We start from the raw sequence: 20,800 nt of genomic DNA on the forward strand, positions 1-20,800 counted from the left end.
GCAGTGAAACATAAATTTTGCAGATGTCATCGTCAGGGATACTGGAGGTCTTGGTTTTCCCAAGTTGGCTTCATTGAATCTTAACTGATGTCCTATTACTGGTGATAGCCAGTGTTCCCAGAGACCATCTCCATCATTACAGCTGCACATCCGAAAAAGCACGGAGGGAAGATAGTCACACATAAGTCAGATCTGCCAATAGTCGGGTCTCTCAATCAATAAAGGGAATTATATAGTTTATTGGGATTTCACAGCAACCCAGCAATTTCATGGTTCCTTTTACCATTGGCAATTTATTTCATTTCTTTATAAGGAATTCTTCACAATTTTCAATCTACCCAGTTAAAGTTGAACATTCTGAATATATCACTTTTAATTTATTTATCTTTCAGAATCGTGGTCTTTGATGGCAAGATTAGTCATTTTTGCCCTTTCCTGAGTAGCCCTAGTATTTGAGATATTCTTTATGATTCAACCACACTGCTGTGACCTTGAAGTCACAAGTCAAAACAGGCACATCTCCTTTCCCAAGGGGATGGTGTTCATTATTATGAGTGATCACCTCTTTAAAAAAAAGAGATGTTTACAAAAGTTAAGCTCCATAATTGCCATCATGGGAACTTGGATCCAGAACTCTGGAGTACCAGTTCATCTATTTAACCACAACATTGTCTCCTTCCTTCGACAGTAATAATTCTTCTACCATACCCATCAAGAACGATTTTAGGTTAAGTGAGTGACAACATCACCGGGTAGCGCAGCTGGTAACGCCGCAATTTTACTCCTTCCGAAACCCAGGTTTGATCCCAGCCTCCACGTTGCTACGTATGTGTGGAGTTTGCAAGTTCTTCTTGTGAGCTCAAAGGCACCCCAAGATGCTCCTCATCCTAAAGATTTATTGGTTGCTGCAAATTGTCCCCTGCACAGGTAAGTGGCAAAAGAATTAAAACATGAGAATAACGATAGAGAGAAATAAGAAGATGGAGAATAGGAAGAGATGGGCTATTTCCCCTGAATCAGATGGCTAAATGGCCTCTAAGCTGCATTATCAGTAACTGAAAGGATGTAAATACCCTGAATAATTATTTGAAAATCAGGGTAATTCCAGCCAATCCTGACCAATATTTATTCCTGATTTAACATCACTAAAATAGTTTGTAAATTCAGCAGCTCACTCTGTTTTGTGGAATTTTACTGTTTCTATTTAGAGCCTTGGTGGTAACGTCCCTGAGATTTGTGGTGAGTTAGTAGAGTATGTACTGTTGCCATGCGGATGAACTCGGTTAGTAGTGTTCCTTTGCAAAGTTCATTTTTAAGAAACAAAACACAAAATCTGTGTGCAGAAGACCCAGTGTGTGGGATAAAAAGAGTGGGAAGAACACTGGGACAGGTAACAGAAGTGAGCTGAGTGACTGGAGTCGACCAATGAAAACACAATAGTTTACAGTATCTGGCAAACTTCTGTTTATAATTTGAAAAAAAAAACCCAAAACGAGATCAGGATCAGGCCACTCACCACAGTGAACCGATGGCACAATTTACTTAGAACAGCTCTGATCTGATTGTAATCTTAAATCTTCACTCCCATCTGCCCACTGACACACTTCACCCCTTTCTTATCAAATATTGACAAACCAGTAGTCTTAAAACAACCAGATTCTCTGTTTCCACTGACCTTCGAGGAACAGGAGACAAATTTTGTCTCATTTCTTTCTTAATGAGAAATCTTTATTTTAAAAAAGTGATCCCGAGTTCCAGATTCTCATGCAACCGGTGGCATCATCTCTCCAACCACCCTGTGAGGTTCCCTAGGTATCTGACATGTTTCAATCAGGTCCACTCTCAAGCACATATATGCCCAGCCCTTACAACCTACCCATTCAACGTCTGTATACCTTACAACCCACCCAAATCCTGTATGCCTTACAACCCACCCATTCAACAGCTGTAGACTTTAGAAGCTGTATACTTTCCCTGAACGAACACAGAAACCTACAGCACATTACAGGCACTTTGGCTCACAGTGTTGTGCCAACCATGCGAGCTACTCTAGAAGCTGCCAAGAACTTCCCTACAGCATAGCCCTCTTTTTTTCTAAGCTCCATGTACTATCTAAGAGTCTGTTAAGAGACCCTATTGTATCCAGGCTTGCATTAACATCTCTCCTTAAACAAGGACACAAATTATGCAGACAATAATCCAGATGTGCTTTCATTAATGCTCTGAACAAGACATGCAATCTCCTTCCATTTTTATTCAACTGTTCTTGCAACCAACATTCCCTAACTAGCTGCTATATTTTCAGGAGCTGTTTTCACGTTATACACTGGGATACCCAAATTTGTTTGCAATTCGGAGCTCTGCCATTTCTTGCCACTGTGATAATGCACTTTGATTCAAAAACAAACCCTGCTTGCCAAAACGAAAGGTTCACACTTTTACATCATTTGCGTCTTCAAGTCCGAATGGTTAAAGCAATCTCCAAATTTGGGATTGACAAAAGAAAAAATGACAAAGATAATAACTAGAATTAAAGAGTGCATAGACAGACTAGTCAATAACTAAAATAATTAGAAAAAGAAAATCCAGCCAGAAGAGGGTATATTTTATTAGAAAATGGAAGACAGAAGTGATGGGTTAAGGATTAAAGGTAAAATGTTTAAAGGGAACATGAGGGGGAACTTATTCACTCAGAGGGTGTGAGACTGTGGAACGAGCTGCCGGGGAAGTGGTGAATGTGGGTTTGATTTAATCATTCAGGGAAAATTTGGATAGCTACATGGAGGCATGGAGGGGAGGGGTATGGAGAGCTTCAGTCTGGGTGCAGGTCGATAGAACTAGGCAGATTAATAGTTTGGCGTGGACTAGATGGGCTGAAGGGCCTCTTTCTGTGATGTAGTGTTCTATGAGTCTACTATATAATTTACTTAAAGGAAAGAAGAAGTAGGTTTTGAAGGTAGCAGCGCACTAAGTAAATGGGACACAGAGCATTATAAAGATATACAAAGTATGAAAGGAAGTCTTGCTACTCCCGTATATAATGTCAGTTCAACCCTCTCTCCAGAATCATGTCCAATTCTGAACACATTTGCAGAAGACCATGAGGACTTGGGATGTGGAACTACGATTACAGCAACAAAACTGAGGGTAAAGCTGTTCTTTGTAGATTAAAGATAATCTATGTAAAACAAGTTTTTGTATCTGCCTACACAATAGGAATCGAGAAGGCAATAATAATGAGGAATTCAAAATTAATACCTTAAGACAAAACAGAAAGGAGCAAAAGGCAACAGTGCTACAGCTAGTAGAGCCCTGTCTCACACCTCCAGTGACTTGGTGACACAACACCAGTGTATTCAACCCTGGCTTTGGGTGCTGTCTGTGGAAAGTTTACTTGTTCTTCCAGTAACTGAACAATGTTCTTTCCCACATGTGGGTTGGTAGATTAATTGGCTACTATAACTTGCCCCACAGTGTGTAGATGAGGGGTAGAATCTGGGTGGGATTGTGCAATTTGATGAGAATAACATGTGTTGAGTGCAGAATGGCTATAGAAATGTACTGTATGCCAAAGAGCCTATTTCTGTACTGTATCTCTCCATATCACACCTACTAGATCTAAACAATCTACAAAATCCCTGCAGCTGTATGTGAGGTTTCAAAAGAGCAGGGTGCAGAGACAGTGTTGTGACCTACCAAAAGTGTCCAACAGTTTTATCTCGATTTTTATCCTGCAGTTTCCTGCGCACCAATTGCTATCTGTTAGCGTGATGTTAGCAATTTGGGGAAGTTTAGCAATAACAGTGACTGCTAATTTCCTGTATTAAATATTGACATAAAATAATTGCCAAGATCAGAGAGATTTAAAGGCAGACAGATTAATGTTCGTGCAGCATTAAACCCTTCCCCTGATGCAGCGGAGCAAAACCAGAAAATGCTATACAGGCTGAGGTTGCACACTGGGGAAGGAAACTCCAGGAACAGAAAGGATTTTCAGATCAAAGGCCCTTGTCCAGAATTGGGAAGGAGACAAAAGAAGGGTGGGGTAAAGAGAAGTTCTCTGATGGTGTGACTACAGGCATAAGCTGTAAACAAGAATCAGTAAGAACATAGACGGAAGAATGCAAGGGCTGCAAAATGCAGAGCGGGAGGACACACCCAACAGAGATTGTGTAAAAAGTTGTAATTAGAATGTTTTTCTTGTTTGGATTGTCTAAGAGTACATTGCTTCCAGAAACTGCATTGCCCCTGCATAATGCAACAAAAAGTCACTCTGATGTTTCATGAGAACCCATTCTCATTTGACAAAAGATATTGCAGACACTGCAAAGCTAAAATCTAAATTGTCAGCAGGTCAAGCAGCACAAGTGAAAAGTGAATGGATTCTGATTTCTACCTACAGAGTGAGGCCACCAGACACAGAACCTGATAGGTCCCATCCCACCCTTACTTCCCTGTACACATGCATTTTATTCCTTCACACAATTGCTCATCAACTCCCCATTTTTTTGCCATTAACCTAACGAAAGGGGTAATTTATAGCAGTTAATTAGCTCATTAGTAGGTCACGAAGATTAAACTAGAGTAGCCAGGGCAAGTCCTCAGGCAAATTCCACAGAGGGACAGTGCCAGAGGTTGGAATTGAAACTGTGCACCTGGTACTGAGATACTAACTGTTGCAGCTTTATTTTGATTAACTTAATTTTATTTCAAATATCAAATACTTTTAACCCATCAGCTCAACTTCCATTTCTTTATGAATTGGAGCAGACTGGATCTCATGCCAACCTGTCTAACCTGTAGGTTACTTTCAATAACTAGGGTGCAAACCCTGCTTGAGGAGCAGTACTGTGCATTACTGCTGGTGAAGCACTAAGAGAGCTGCCTTAGCCTGCAAATAGAAATCCAATCACAAACGTTCCCTGATCACATTCCAGCTTTCACAAATAGAATCAGCCATAACTTTTTAAGAATGGTGTCAATAGCATGGAATTGGTCACATACCAAAGGCATAGCTTTCCAGCTTGTAGAAGAAAGGTTTTATCTTTGCAGTAACACTGCTTCCTGAAACTCGAATATTCAAATCCTTGTCGGCATCGAACGGGTCACGTGAAATTAGGCAACCCGCATGCCTGCCATTTTTAGTGTAATTGGTGCAGTTCTGAATAGTGTCCATGAATGTTTGCCTGCAAGATCACAAGACATGTTTAGTTACTGTATACACAGCACATACAACAGATTAAGTGACTCAACAATCAATTACCAGTAATGGAAGATATAGGTCGTGTCAGACGGTGCCATGCTTCCAGAAGTCCAAGTACAATTTACATATTCAAAGTTGTAGAAAAAGCAATTAAAGTTTGTGACGGTGGTGTTATTGTCTCCTACAAAAAAAATAATTCAAATGTCAGAAATTAGATTCGATTACCAATCAGGAATAATATCTCCTGCTTACTCTTCCACTAAAACATCAACTTATCATATAACCCATGTTTCTGACAAACTGTTGACTAGAAATGTTACAAAGCAAAACAAATCTAAAACCCACAGGTAGATTTATCAACCCGAACTTCTGCGTGCAACAACCCCGAATTTACAAGTGACTTACTGCTTTTAAACTGATTTCAGCAGTCTTTGAATCAACATAGTTAGGCAGATACACACATCTGTTAATAGTGGAACATCATTAGCACGGATTCAACACAAACTGTATCGGGCACAGGTTTAGGGCAAGAGGGAAAGAGGCGCAGAGTTAATCTGATGAGGATTTCCTCTCCCCTCCCTACATACAAATGGCTGCAATCTCTGTGCAATAACCCTGCCAACAGATGAATGGCATCATGCTTTGTATGTAGAAAGTATTAACTTGATAACACCGCCCATCACAAATGTAAAGACAACCATGCTTTGTTTAACTTGTATGTACATTCGTATGTTTTTATGAAAAACATTAATTTTTGAAATAACAGAGGATGGTCGCAATGTGGAATACATATCTTGGTAGGTGGTGAAGGCAGAAACTCTCCTAGCATTTAAGAAGAATGCACACAAACACTTGAATTGCCAAGGAATAGAAAGCTAAAGGCCAAGTGCCAGTAAATAGGACTAATGACAGTGAACTTTAGACACTCAGTAGGGATGTGATGGATCAAAGGGCCTGTTTCTCTGCTGTAGTTCTATCTGACATCGTTCCTGATTCTAGCACATGCTCCAATTTGCCTACCATCACAACAGGTCAACAGCAGATGCCATTTCATTGGCTCTTCACTCAGTCCTGGAAACATCTGGACAGTGAAGATGCATATATCAGGATGGTCTTCATTGACCACTGATCTGCATTCAACACTATCATTGCTTCAAAACTAATCAATAAGTTTAAGGCCTAGGCCTCCACACCTCCTTATGCAACTAGATCCATGATTTCCTCACGTGCTGACCCTCAGTCAGTTCAAAGTTTGAAGTAAAATTTATGTACATACATGTCACCACATACAACCCTGAGATTCTTTTTCCTGCAGACATACTCAGCAAATCTATAAAACAGTAACTATAAACAGGATCAATGACAACAAACTGTGCAAATGTAAATATAAATAAATAGCAATAAATAATGAGAGCATAAACAACAAGATAAAGATTCTTTAAAGTGAGATGATTGGTGTGGTGACACCAGAAATAGAATCAAATGGAATGGAATGCTGTTCAGAAAGAGTAGCTTTATCTGAAACATAACTCTCCGTTTCTCTCTCTCTCTCTCTCTCTCTACAGATGCTGCCTGACCTGCTGAGTGTTCTCCACACTTTTTTTTAATTTTGGATTTTCTGTTCAGATTGGGAACAATATCTCCTCCACAATCACCATCAGAACAGATGCACCACAAAGCTGCAGCAAAGCCCTTGCTCTTCCAACTTTATGCACATGATATGAGGCCCAGTGCAGCTTCAATACTGTATTTAAGTTTGCTGACAACACCACTGTCATTGGCCAAATCAAAGGTGGTGATGAATCAGCATATAGGAGCAGGTTTGAAAATCTGGCTGAGTGGTGCCACAACAATGACCTCACTCTCAACATCAGCAGAGCCAAAGAATTGATTATTGACTACAGGAGGAGGAACCTGGAGCTCCACGAGCCAGTCCTCATTGGGGGATCAAAGTTGGAGACAGTCAGCAACTTTGAACTGCGTGGTGTTACCGTTTCAAAGACTTGGTTCTGGGCCCAGCACGTAAACGTCATTTGACAGGAAGGCATGGCAGCACCTTTCCTTTCCTAGTGAAAACTCAGCATGTCATCTAAACCTTTGAGAGATTTCTATAGATGCAGGGTGAAGGGTATACTGACTGGTTGCATCATAGTTTGGCATTGCAACACCATTGCCCTTGAATGGAAAGTCATACAAAAGGTAGTGAATACAGTCCAGCCCATCACAGATGAAGCCCACCCCACCATTGAGTACATCTACAAGAAGCACAATAGCAGGACAGCAGCATCGGTCATTAAAGACCTGACCAACCAAGCAATGGGTTCTTCTTGCTGCTGCCATCAGGAAAGAGGTAACAAGTGCCTTGGGTCATGAACAGTTATTATGTCTTAACCATTAGGCTCCTGAACCAGCATGGATAAATTCACTGACCCCAACACTGAACTGAGTCCACAACCTACAGAATCATTTTCAAGGAGTTTACAACTCAGGCTCTCAATATTATTTACTACTTATGTATTACTATTATTTTGTTCTTTTTGGATTTGCTTAATTTGTTGTCTTTTGCACTCTGGTCATTTGTCCAACTTTGTGTGTAGTTTTTCATACTGTTTCTTAGTATTAACTGTGAATACCTACAAGAAAATCCCAGAGTAATATATGGTGTCAGGTATGTACTTTGATAATAAATTTACTTTGATGTTAGCTGCTAGGATTTATAGATTGATTTGTAAACCTCAACTCAGCAAACATACTGAAACAAATAAACCAACAGCTCATACATTTTAGGCATCTTTCATGTTCTGTCCTGTACTGTCCTGGTCTGGTCTCAGGTACTAGGGAGTCTGCATTTGGGAATCTGGGGAGGGGCCACTGAGCAGCATCAGCATTGGACAACATGGCATCAGTTCAGCCAGGAAGTGGGAAAGCTGATGACTGGCACATCTCACTCGCTCAGCTAATGCAAAGGTGCTCATTCAAGTTCAGCAGCTTTGAAATGGTGATGATGCAACAGTTCTATGTTCTCCAGAAAGAGTAGCACTATCTGAAACATAACTCTCCTTCTCTCTCTGCAGATGCTGCCCGACTGCTGAGTGTTCCCCGCACTTTGTTTTTATTGCAGATTTCCAGAATTTGCAAGTTTTTTTTAAATGCCAAAAATGATGAATCAGTCTATCAGTGTTACAATGCAGAACTACAGGCCACAGTACAAATAGACATTGCACAGATAGAAGGGCTTGTACAATCAACAGAGCAGATCGAAGTTCTGCTGCTTTGCCATATCCATCACAGAACAGAGGTGGAGAGTTAAGGACAAAGGAAATGAACATCCCAGCACCTACTAACAGCAGACTCCAGTGCATGGATACAGGGTATAAAGTCAAAGGCTTTCCAAAACCATGGGTGGCCACAGCAGTGAGCTTCCACATCACAGTTCCCGAGAGGCGTGTTCACTCCTGACCTCGGGTATGTGCAGTATGTAGCTTCTTCCCATTAACATGTCAATTTCCCCCAGGTGTCCTCACCTTGTCCCATATCACAAGTATGTGCAAGTTGGTAAGATAACTGGCCATTGTAAAGTCTTGGGAAAGACGATGGGAATGCAGAGGCAATGAATTATGAGCTTGGGCAAGATTAGTGTGAATGGGTGGTTGACAATCAGTGGACCAGGTGGGCCAAAGGTCCCATCTCTCTCTTACTCTGCAGACTGTTCACCTCATCTACCGCTGCAAATACAGAAGCCAGAGCTGAATAAATAGATATATATATATTCCAAGCTCAAAGGTAAAATCCTTTGAGCCTAGGTAGCATTTGATCAATTACTCTTGGCAAAATTAAAGAGAATGGGCAGCACTAAGCATTTGATTGGAAGCTGGCCGTGGCTATTGGAAGGCAATAATGCCATCCCAGAACACTGCTGGTGCTCCTCAGGGCAATATCTCAAACCCAGATATCTTCAGTTAGTTTTTACCTCCCCCTCTAGTAGCAGTGCACTTGTTGGTGCAATCACATTTTCTTAACTGCACACTGGTCAGTTTCATTTGTACTGGCCAGATGATGAAAGAGGACATGCTAGATGTGGCAAGACCTAAGCAACATTCTGGCTTGGGCTGATAAGCTGAGGAAAACAGTCCTGTTAGACAAGTATGACAACAGCAACTTCCAAAATGAACAAGTCTTTAGCTGTATCCTTAACGTTAAAGGTAAATAAGAAAGGAAAAAAATATAGATGGCAGAATAAATCAAGACAGAATTTTAAAAAAAACAAGATGATTAGAATTCCTATAAATACTTAAGAGACAGAGGAATTAATGGATTTGGTCCTATAAAGTCAGATACTTGTAATTAATCCGCGGATTCAACCAACCGTGAATTGCGAAAACCCGGAAGTGCTCTTCCAGCACTTGTTGTTCAAGCATGTACAGACTTTTTTTTCTTGTCATTATTCCCTAAACAATGCAGTATAACAACTATTTTACATAGCACTTACATTGTATTAGGTATCATAAGTAACCTAGAGATGATTTAAAGTATACGGGAGGATATGCGTGGGTTATCAAGCATCGGGATCGAAAAAAATCGGAAGTTCTCTTACTAAGTAAGTCAGAACAGGTACATCCGGTATTTTTTAGCGTCAGTTAGTCAAATGTTTGTCTTAGTATATAGTATATATTTTACCTTTCTATGCATATAAAACACTTAAGAACGTATTTTTTAGCACCGGGCTCGGGAATGGAATTTTCTGAGTTCGATCCAGTGACAGACCGCTTCTGAGTGCGCTCTCCACCATGCTGGGTTGATGTGGAGGATCAAAAACCCAAAACCCAATAATTAAACCACTGCGTTGCTTGGTAATAATTGTAGCTTTCATCGGGGCAGCACCTTTCTCACTTTATCCTTTAAAATTGTTCCGATCGTTGACTGACTGTAGCCTAACGCTTTTCCAATGACCGATGGCATTTTACCTCTTTCCAATCGCTTTATTATTTCCACTTTGTTCACAAGATCAATCGTGATCTTGATTATTTTTGTGAACAGAAACACTGCGCATTCAGAGCTCTGGCTCTTTAATGATCCCCATTGTCTCTGCTGTATTTGTACCTTTCTCCCTGCAGACCCTCTGGCTCAGATTTGGCTCTGGATGAAATTAATTCCCTCTCACTCCACAGTGAGAAAGGGGGCAACACGAAGCCCCAAGGGTAGGAGTCTTGTTCTGGAGCACAAACAATTCCTCTCTGACAATGCTACAGCTGGTGGAGCCAGAAGCAAGCACAGAGAACTACTCGTGGACCCATTGGCTCACAGCTCCAATGACTTGGTTGCAATGTTGGCATGGAGGCTCCAATGCACAGGATTGAAAGAGGCTGCAGAGGGTTGGAGCCTCCACCAGCTCCAGCATGGCCACAAGCCTCCACCCCTGCTGAGGACATCTTCAAAAGGCGGCTTCAATCTTTAAGAACCCTCACCATCCAGGATATGTCCTCTTCTTGTTACCAACATCAGGGATGAGGTACAGGAGCCTGAAGACACACACTCAATGCTTTAGGAACAGCTTCTTCTCCTGCCATCAGGTTTCTGAATGGTCCGTCAATATCATCTTACACTATTTAGTTTTTATTGTAAGTTGTGCACTGTATTCCCGCCACAAAACAACAGATTGTGACAGTTTACATGTTTTCCCTGTGATCGTATGGATTTCATTCGTTTGGCCCGGCTTCCTCTCACATCCTGAAGTCATGTGGGTTAAATTTTGTGCTGTAAGGTACTGAGTGTTAGAATCTACACGAGTTGATGGGAATGTGGGAAATCTAAAATGGGATTAAAGCACGATCAAGGTACATGGATAATTGATAGTCAGCATGGATTCAGTAGGTTGAAGAGCCTGTTCTCATGCAGCATCTTTCTATGAATTGTTAGGTCATCACCAGCTATCAGATAAGGTCCCTTCAGTGGGGAAGTGTCTGGGAAGAAGTGTTTCCATTGCCAAGAATTTGTGTTATTATGAATAATGCGTGTATGGCCCCATCATGTGAACTTCTCCATTGTTTAACTGAAGGACAATTTTGCAGCACACTTCCTTCTAGTCATTGCTCTACCCTACCCTGCTTTTCACTTCCTTTTAATATTCTTCCAATAAAAATACAGTTTTGATTGTATTCTGTTGAAAAAATCCTCCAAATCAGTATTCCGTATCATCTGCATGCTCTGATGATCGTCAGGCTGTTCAGCACAGGTAGGAACAGGTCTGCTACTGCATTACACTGAGATACTGAACTGGCAGGGATAGTCTGCCATGGTATAACTTTGGGCTACAGTACTGGTGGGGGCAGTTCTGTTACAGTACAGCACTGGCAGGCTGGATAGGTCATTCATAGCACTAGGCTACAGTACCGGTGGGGATAAGTCTACCATTGTATAACACCGGAACGGCACTGGTGGGACAAGTCTAGGGCTATATCTATATCTCCATCACCGTCACCTCAGCCCACTGCTGTAGCCTTCAGTCAGTTGAGGAAGATCTGTCCTGGCACAAAAGACTAAAAGTCCTATCCTGCTTACAAATGTTTAAATCTCCTCTGTTTTATGACTGCTCCGAATAATCACATTAAAGTACAATACTTTACAGGAACGTATAACAATCTACTCAACACACAAGCAATAAATAATGTACAGGTAGAACATAAGTTCTAATGCCACTTTAGAAATTCCTGGTGCTTGACTCAAGTGATTCAGTAAAGATTGTAATTACATTCAGTAAGGATTGGTATCACATTAGTGTGTAAACAGTGAGAACTTTGGCATTACCTTCTATGGCACCTGTATAAGTATAAACCCAGCCACTTTGTTGACAAGTAGGTGGACTAGAATTCTCCTCTGTAGTCAATGCCAGCAATGCCTTCACTCGGAAAAGGATGCCCTTATTAAGAAGCAGGACTTCTTCACGGTTCGATAAAGGATTTACTTTTGTTCCCTAGATGAAGGAAATAGGTAATAGATAGATGACATTGTAACATTAGCAGAATGAAATTAATCTTGAAAGCACTAAATAAAATGTAGTAGTTGTACATAAACACAGATGAATGCTGGTCCAGGTGAGCCAGGGCCACTCCTGAAAAACTGGGGCTAGTTTTTACTTTAAAATAGGCAGCAGCTGTTGGGGGGGGAGGGGGGGGCAAGAGAAAGAGTTAATCAAATTTACTGTTTTTCTTTCTTACATGGTTTTGAGAGTTACTATCCATTTTTGTCTATGAATGTGGAAGTAAAAAGCGATGTTGGCACAATGATCTTCAACCTATCAAACAGTGATCAGCTAGACAAAATGTAAAATTAATTAGCTAACAAAAAATTTAATGGGACAGTAATTTATAAGCAAAACATGCAACAGAAACTCTGTAGTTGATGCAAAAGACTGGGTGGAGCTAAAATGGTGCCAGAGGACGACTTCTTTCAGTACATCTGTGAAATAGCTTAAATTCCTCTTTTTAATATCTCTTTTTTTCCACTTCAAGGTGGCTGGGGTTCTGTTGGAGTCCGTGACCTACAGCTGCACTCAAATTGAGGTTCTTTATGGCGGTGTGTTTCTATTCCTGGAGCTCACCAACCACCCATTTTTGATATCCCAGGAGTGGCTGGAAGATGTGTAAAGCCTCGCACGGCCCCTGTGGACTCGATTCCTTGCCAGTGTCGGCATCTGAGACATCGTGGGAGAATAGAACATTGCAACAGCGGGTGCAGCTGTCGGAGGCATCTGGATTTGGGTTATCTATATCTAACGATCTCTGTCTCTCGATGGTGCTGTGGGTGGGGAGTTTGCTGCCGATTCTGGAGTCAGAGAAACTCAGAATAAAAGTGCTGCTGCAGACTGTAACACTGTAACAGGGAGTGGCTTGATGGTCTCCCCCTCACTGTGGAATGGGGGGCATCTCTCTTGCCCTTGTCAGTGAGAGAGCCTGCGACATGTTGAGTTGTTGGGTGAACAATGATTTCTGATGGACTGCAAATCATGGTCTCTCTTTGGGGACTTTGCTACTGCTTGCTTGGTGGATTGTGCTGGAACGAGTGGGGGAAAGGGAGGGGTGATGTTTTGTTGCTGCTTGTGTGGGGTAGTGAGGGGGGTCTTTGGGGTTCTATCATTCATTCTTTGGGGTTTTCTTCTGTTTCATGGATGTTTGAGAAGAGTAAGAATTTCAGGTTGTATATGGTATACATAGTCTGATATTAAATGGAACTATTGAAAATATACGTAGTAATACACACACAATACTGGAGGAACATTTTGGGCTGAGACTGCCTGATGAAGGGTTTCAGCCTGAAACGTCGACTGTTTATTCTTTTCCACAGATGCTGCCTGATCTGCTGAATTCCTCCAGCATTGTGTGTGTATTACTTTGATTTCCAGCACCTGCAGATTTTCTCTTGCTTGGGATTGAAAATGGTCAGCTGATTGGGCAGTATCGAAAATGCACTGAACAAACACTGTACTATAATGGACTTTGCTTTTTGTGTTCCAATTGTGTTCCTTCTGGTGAGATGTGTGTAATTTACGTTTAACTTACGTTCTCCTTGTGAATGTTGTTTGTATGTGTGTGAGATGTTGCAGAAAACAGGTTTTTCATTACATTTATGTAAACGTGTACTTGCGCAGTATGACAGTAAACTCGTCTTTGATCTGTGGAGTGAGAGGGAGGCAGACAGAGTACATCAGGGTGAATGAACCTTCTTCAGCAGTGCAAAACCTCTTTAACCGGATACATCAACAGTTTCTCTTCCCGCAGATGCTGCCTGACCCACTGAGTATTTCTGGGTTTTTTTTGTTTTTGCTTTCTTTCAAGGGGGTTGTATATTTGTTGATACATCATTCCCAATCGGAAAATGAAGTTAGTCATGGATGAAAGTTGATTTATAAATATAAGTTTCACCCGATGACATTACAAGAATGAATCCATTAAAGAAAATAAAGTGGGCGTTTTAACAGTTTATCGAAAAATAACATTAAAATTTGAGCATTCATTATTATTAAAATCAACTATGTTTCAAAACAGAATAGACATTGAATATACAGTGATACACAAAAATAATAATTAATAGCAAACATCTTACCTGCCAATCACCACCATCATATTTAAATGAACTTTCATATCTTAAAATATACTTCTTGGTATGTTCGAGATGACTTGGAGACCAGCTATAATTAATTAAGCCAATCCCTCTCTGTGCCGCAGTCAAGTTACTTGGTGGCTGAAGATTCACTGAAAGGCAAGGAGGACAATGCAGTGAGCAGCTCAGATGGACATACAGCACAAACAGAGAGCAGTCAGACCAAAGCACAGTGAGAGAGTGCAGGTTAGTCTGCTCCTGTGTGACCAACACACGTGGTGATGCTGCTCAATACCTGTGAGACAGCAGTTTTGCAGACGGACTCCAAGGTGTCAGATCAGGATAGGTCAGCAGCATTCTCACCTACATTCACACTGAAGTCTCTCTCCAGAGGCAAGTGCCCAGTCCAGTGAACTGGTGTCCAGATGGATTGGCATCAGTGCTGAGTGTGTGCCTGAACCTGAGGACAGAGTTGGGATTGGAAACATTGATGGTGGGTGGGAAGAGAGTGGATCAAGAATCCAGGTAGATTTGCAGCCAAAATATACAAGGTGATATCTGCAAGTTGAAACTCCTGAGGTTATTATCACAGAAAATATTAGTCTAGTACTGCAAAGTGCTTACGGTGAAGATGATCAGAGTTCTATTTCAATCGGGGAGTGCAATGCTGTTGAAGCTGTTTTTGTAGGCAAAATTGAAACCTTATCCACTCCTATAGACAAGCAGGGTCATCCCAAGACAATTTTCAAGAGGATAAAGCAATCCTTCCAATTTACCTGGCAATAACCAATTTGTTATTACATAGAATATAGAAAAATACAGCACAGCCAACAGGCCTTCAGGCTCACCATGAGTGTTAGGCACTCTGCCAACACAACCTAATCCTACCTTCCTGCACAGTATCTGTATCTTTCCATTCCCTGCCTGTTCCAGTTCTTGTCTAAAGGCTTCTTGAACTTCACTATCATATTTGCTCCTGTCACCTCCTTGGCAGTACATTTCAGCCACCTACACACTCTGTGTTAAAAAAAAACAACTTGCTTCACACATCCTTAAACTTTCCCCATGCAACCTTTATTCTATGCTCTCTACTATGTGTAGTCGTTTCCACCTCACAAATCCTGCTGTTTCAAACTCTGGTTCTGACAGCCCTAGATGCCCCCAGACCACGGATATCACCATCACCAATTCCAACGACCCTGGGCGGTTCCAGACTACAGATCCCACCATTGCCAACTCCAATGACCCCTGGGCAGCTCCAGTCCTCAAAGCCTCCATCTTCCTCCTCCCAGATCTTCCCTGAACACCCTAACCTTCCCCTCTCCTCCCCCCTCTGATCCCAGCTCCAATCCCTACCAAGTCTTCACCATTCCATCTGACCTTTCCTTTTCTGAGGCAGATCATTCAACCTCAGAAAGTGCCTTACCTTTATCCTCCTTCGCCCACATCTCAGTGAGTTCTGTGCCTGCCAGTGCTTTTCTTCCTTCGCCTCTGTCTCGGAGCCCTCTTCTTTAGCAAGAATTCCCCAGTTGCACCAATGACCCTTTTTCCCATCTCCAATCCTCCTCCTCTCTTGGACACCCTACTCTGGTTCTTTTAATCTTTAATTTCTGAAGAGACATCAACCAGCTTAACTTCAGCACTCCTCTCTCCTTCTGAGCACACTGCCCTCCACCCTTTCATCCAACCTTATCATCAAACCCGCAGACAGTGGGGGTGCTGTTGTGGTATAGCAAACTGACGGACCTTGCTGAGAAAAGGCAGCAACTCTCAGACACCTCCTCTTACTTACTTCCTGAAAAGGACCCCATTCTGGACCATCAGAAATTGTCTCCAACACCATCACTAACCTCAAACTCTGGAGAACTCCCATCCACTGTCACCAAATTCACAGTTCCCTTACCCTACGCTGCTCATTTCTACCTCCATCTAAAGATCCACAAACCTGACTCTCCAGGTAGGTCCATTGTCTCTGCCTGCTCCTACCCCACTGAATTTGTGTCAACATACCCTGACTCCATTCTATCCCTGTTGGTTCAGTCCTTTCCCACCTACATCCACAGCACTTAATGTGCTCTCGTTCTCAACAACTTTCAATTCCCTGAACCTGACCTCTTCATTTTCACCACAGCTATCCAGTCCTTACACACTTCTGTCCTCCATCAAAAAGGCCTTAAAGCTCTCTACTTCTTTCTCAACAAAAGACACAAACAGTCCCCCTCCACTACCACCCTCTTTCATCTGGCAAAACTGGTCCTCACCCTCAACAATTTTGCCTTCATTTCCTCCCATTTTCTCCAAACCCAATGTGTAGCCATGGGCACCCACAAAGGCCCCAGCTACTCCTGCCTTTATATTGACTACGTAGAACAGTCAACATTCCAAGCCTATACTGGTAATGCTCTCCAACCCTTTCTGCACTATATTCATGAATGAATTGATGCTGCTTCACACACCCATGCTGAACTCATCAATTGCATCAACTTTGCCTCCAACTGCCACCCTGCCCTTTCTTTCACTTAGTCCATTTCAGACACCTCTCTCCCCTTTCTTGATTTCTTTCCATCTCTGGAGACAAACTGTCCACTGATATCTTTTATAAACCTACCAATTCCTAGGGCTATCTTGACTACACTGTATTCCACTTCATACCTTGTCTCCTGTAAAAACGTCAATCCCTTTTCTCAGTTCCTTCATCTCAGCCACATCTTTTCCCAGGATGAGGCTTTCCTTTACAGGACATGAGAGATGTTCTCCTTCTTCAAAGAATAGAGGTTCCCTTCCTCCACCATTGATAATACCCTCACCCACATCTCCCGGTTATCAACACTTGTCTCATTTTCCTGACACCTTAACAGGGATAGGACTCCTCTTGTCTTCACCTACCACCCCATGAGCCTCCACATCCAACACATCATTCTCTGCAACGTTCACCATCTTCAATGGGATCCTACCACCAAACACATCTTTAATTTCCTGCTTCCACACTCTCCACTTTCCACAGGGATCATACCCTCTGTGTTTCCCTTGTCCATTCATCCCTCACTACTTCTCTCCCTCCTTGCACAGAAAAGCTTCACTTGTCCATTCACCTCCTCCCGCACCTCCATTCAGGGTGCCCAACAGTCCTTCTAGGTGAGGCAACATTTCCTGCAAATCTGCTGGGGTTGCCTGTTGTATCCTGTGCTCCCAATGCAGCCTCCTCTACACTGCGGCAACCCGTTGGAAACTGGGCAACTGGCTTCATCAAGCACCTCCACTCTATCCACCAAATGTGGAACTTTCTGGTAGCCAAACTTTTTCATTCTAATCTCCGTTCCCATTCCAACATGTCAGTCCATGGCCTCCTCTTTTGCCATGATGAGGCCACTCTCAGGATGGAGAAGCAACACCTCATATTCCATCTAGATAGCCTCCAACCTAAAGACATGAAAATTGATTTCTCCTTCTGCTAATTTATTTTTTTCCTTCCCCTTCTCTCTTCTTCTGTTCCCTATTCTGACATCCTCACCTGTCTATCACCTCCCCTTGGTGCCCCTCCCCTCTCTCCCTTAGTCCACTCCTCTCCAATCATATTCCTCCTTCTCCAGATCTTTACCTTTCTCACCCACCTGGCCAAACTACTGTATTCATTGTATAGTGATCATGAAGGTGAGTTTTGTCCAAAACTATCTACTGAAACACCTAATGTTCAAAAGTTAGAGTTTGCAAAGGAAGTTAGAGAGTAAAAGTAAGCACGGGTTACAGTTAAGGGTTAAAGCTGAGTTGGGTAAGAATGGAGAGGCCATGTTAGTATGCAACAGTTAGCGTTCTATGTCAAATGATCTTTGGTACTTTCCTGATACATCTTACGTCACAATATTCATTGTGTTTTATTTGTGGCAGTTGCTTTGTTTTGACAAACATCTCCACCCACCCCCACCACACAAGGAGCTCAAGGCTTGATAGATTCACCACTTAAACATATTCTGGCTGATTAGATACTCACTTTGTGATCTCAGTTCGCCTGTTTCCATGTTCACAAACAAAATGTTTAACTTTAGTAAAATGCAGGCTGATGGTAGTTCATTACCACTGCCTTTTGGCACAGAGGTCACATCAAAACCTCAGAGATTTGACAATCAGGGTTCAATCCTGACGTCAGGCACTGCCTAAGTGGAATTTTATTATGTTCCCCATGAAGATGTGGTTTTCCTTCCAGATAACAGAATTGAGGCTTGTACAATGGAAAAATGAGTGCCATCTTAGATAAAATAATTAACTGGACAGAAAGCAGTGAGTAATTCATTCTCAGATGATTCTCATTGAGTCAATGCTGAGCCATTTCTTTTGGAAATATGAAAATAACCTTGACGTTAGTAAGAAGCGCATTTCAAAAATTTGTCATGGATACCAAACGTGTGGAGATGGCAACTAGCAAGTAGCAACTGAATGAAACAGGGAAATGCAGGCTAGCATATGGGAGACAAGTCACACAACATGACACTTAATACATGTGACAGATGCCCTGATGTTTTTTTCAAGTCGGACTGGCGATCACTAGGATGATCACGACCTCTCAGATGTGGCAACAACTACTGTCCATTGCACACAGTGCATTCAGCACCTTCACTGTAGCTCTTGCTGGGACAACTTCCTGCATTGACAATTGTGTGCCATCTCATCATGTGTTAAACCCTCTCTTGCACAACCTCCAGTAACAGTTCTTGGCTTTCAACTCCTTCAAGGAATTTGCTGCTTGTTAATCTTCCTGGTGTGCTTTCAACACACACGGTTCATGCAGCAGCATGTTTCACAGGCTGTTCTCGGTTTTGACAAATATCCAGGCTTCATAGTCATACAATATGCTGGGTCAAGGCATGTACAGAGCCTAACTTTCCCTTCAAGGGACTGCACTGCTTATCCAAATCTTCATTGCTGCTGGCAATTGTCGCTTGGGTCTTTACTTCATTCTCCTGTGGGTGGTTCTCAAGCACCTGTCACCCTTCACCCATCACAAGCAATTCTGTTCAGCAAGTCCTTAAATTTCTTCAGGTGTCCCTGCTAACAGCTCAATTTTAAAGCAAGGTACCGTTTATTGGTCCTTCTGCCCTCAGACCTACTTCTAATGAGTGTCTTGCACCACTTGCTGGGAGATGATGCTGAAAAGGCAATGGTAAGGAGTTCTCAGTCAGCAGTCCACTTGCATTGTTGCAGAGTCCTCTGTTAGTGCCACAATGGAGCTGCTGATATTGTGATTCAATGCAGTAATGCTACAACCCATCAAATGTTATCTACAATGCTATGGTGAACCTTCGTGATGACAGGGCATTTCTCAAGTACTTATCCCTCCGATACTCCTTGCTACCTGTACCAAGCTCCCTGGACCCTATTGAGATTTCAGCCTAGTCAGCATTTTCTTAGGTGTAACTTGCTTCAGCAGTTAATCATGCTAGATCGTGCAGTAGTCTATACAATGGTGAAGACTCTTCTTATGGTCTGAAACTATTTTTTTGTGTGTTATCGCCACAGTGATGTGTGTCCATGACTGTAAAATGGAAGCACAGCAGTTGCTCAATCAACAAAGAGATGGTGACAAGGTCACCCTCAAATCTGTCTGATAGTTGCGTGCAAGGTGCAAAAGGTGTGGCCTACCTCACACACTACCCATCCACTTAACCCAATAGGCACCTCTTGCCCCATCTTTGGAAGTGCGTGATTTCCTATTTGGCTTTGTCCACCACAGAACTGGAGAGGAATTAAGCCTTCCTGAATATTGAGGAGCTTCCAAAGAAGATTGAAAAGGCTAAAAGATTTCACGAAAGATTTAACAATAAATATTTGGAGAACTACTGTTCTTCAAATAAAGCAATGGGACCATTCCTTTAAGGAAGCAGCTTTAATTTGACATCACCACTGACAATAGCACTCAGTTACCACTACATTGTATTATAAAAGTAGATTTTAATGTCAAGACTCTGAAACACACCTTGAACCCATATCTTCATGACTTACAATCAATCCTGTTGAGGATGAGCCGCACCTGACACTTACACAAGTCAGAAAATATACTGCATATGCCAAGGTGTAAATATCCAACCCAACCTTTTGCTTTACGTCATAATGAAGTTAACCATTTGCAAAAAAAGACACACTTAACCACTCAAAAACCAATTTTAAGGTAAATTCAGGAATAGCAGATCCAAGCGTAAACACTACTCAAGGAGACAGAGCATATAGAAACAGGAATTACAATGCATCTTTACAGGGCACTGGTGGAACTGTACTTGGAGCATTGGGTATAGTATACATATCTGTATTAATATAATAATGTATTTGGATTGGATCAAGTTCACTGGTGTCATTCTGGACATGAACACATTGACATATGAAGAATAGTTAGGCTATACACACTGGAATATAGAAGAGAGAGAGGTAATCTGAGGGGTATTGAAAGGAAATTCCCCCCAGTGATGGTATCCAAAACTAGGCAGAGGTGTTTTAGAATAAGATGTGGTCTAT

The 20,800-nt window shown here is 42.0% G+C and overlaps 1 protein-coding gene across 4 annotated transcripts in view; it reads right to left on the reverse strand.

The window, feature by feature from the left end:
* LOC140734499 (interleukin-13 receptor subunit alpha-1-like) overlaps nt 1-20,800 on the reverse strand; it is a 47,801-nt gene that overhangs the window by 20,242 nt on the left and 6,759 nt on the right. For all 4 annotated transcript variants that reach the window (XM_073058541.1, XM_073058543.1, XM_073058545.1 and 1 more), the window contains exons 2-5: nt 14,303-14,451; nt 12,008-12,173; nt 5,264-5,384; nt 5,005-5,186 (exon numbers count right to left, since the gene is read on the reverse strand). In XM_073058541.1, coding sequence (XP_072914642.1) covers nt 5,005-5,186; nt 5,264-5,384; nt 12,008-12,173; nt 14,303-14,451 — 618 coding nt within the window. The remainder of the gene's footprint in view (nt 1-5,004; nt 5,187-5,263; nt 5,385-12,007; nt 12,174-14,302; nt 14,452-20,800) is intronic.

Source organism: Hemitrygon akajei, chromosome 10 (assembly GCF_048418815.1).
Source record: "Hemitrygon akajei chromosome 10, sHemAka1.3, whole genome shotgun sequence".
Lineage (NCBI taxonomy): Eukaryota > Metazoa > Chordata > Chondrichthyes > Myliobatiformes > Dasyatidae > Hemitrygon > Hemitrygon akajei.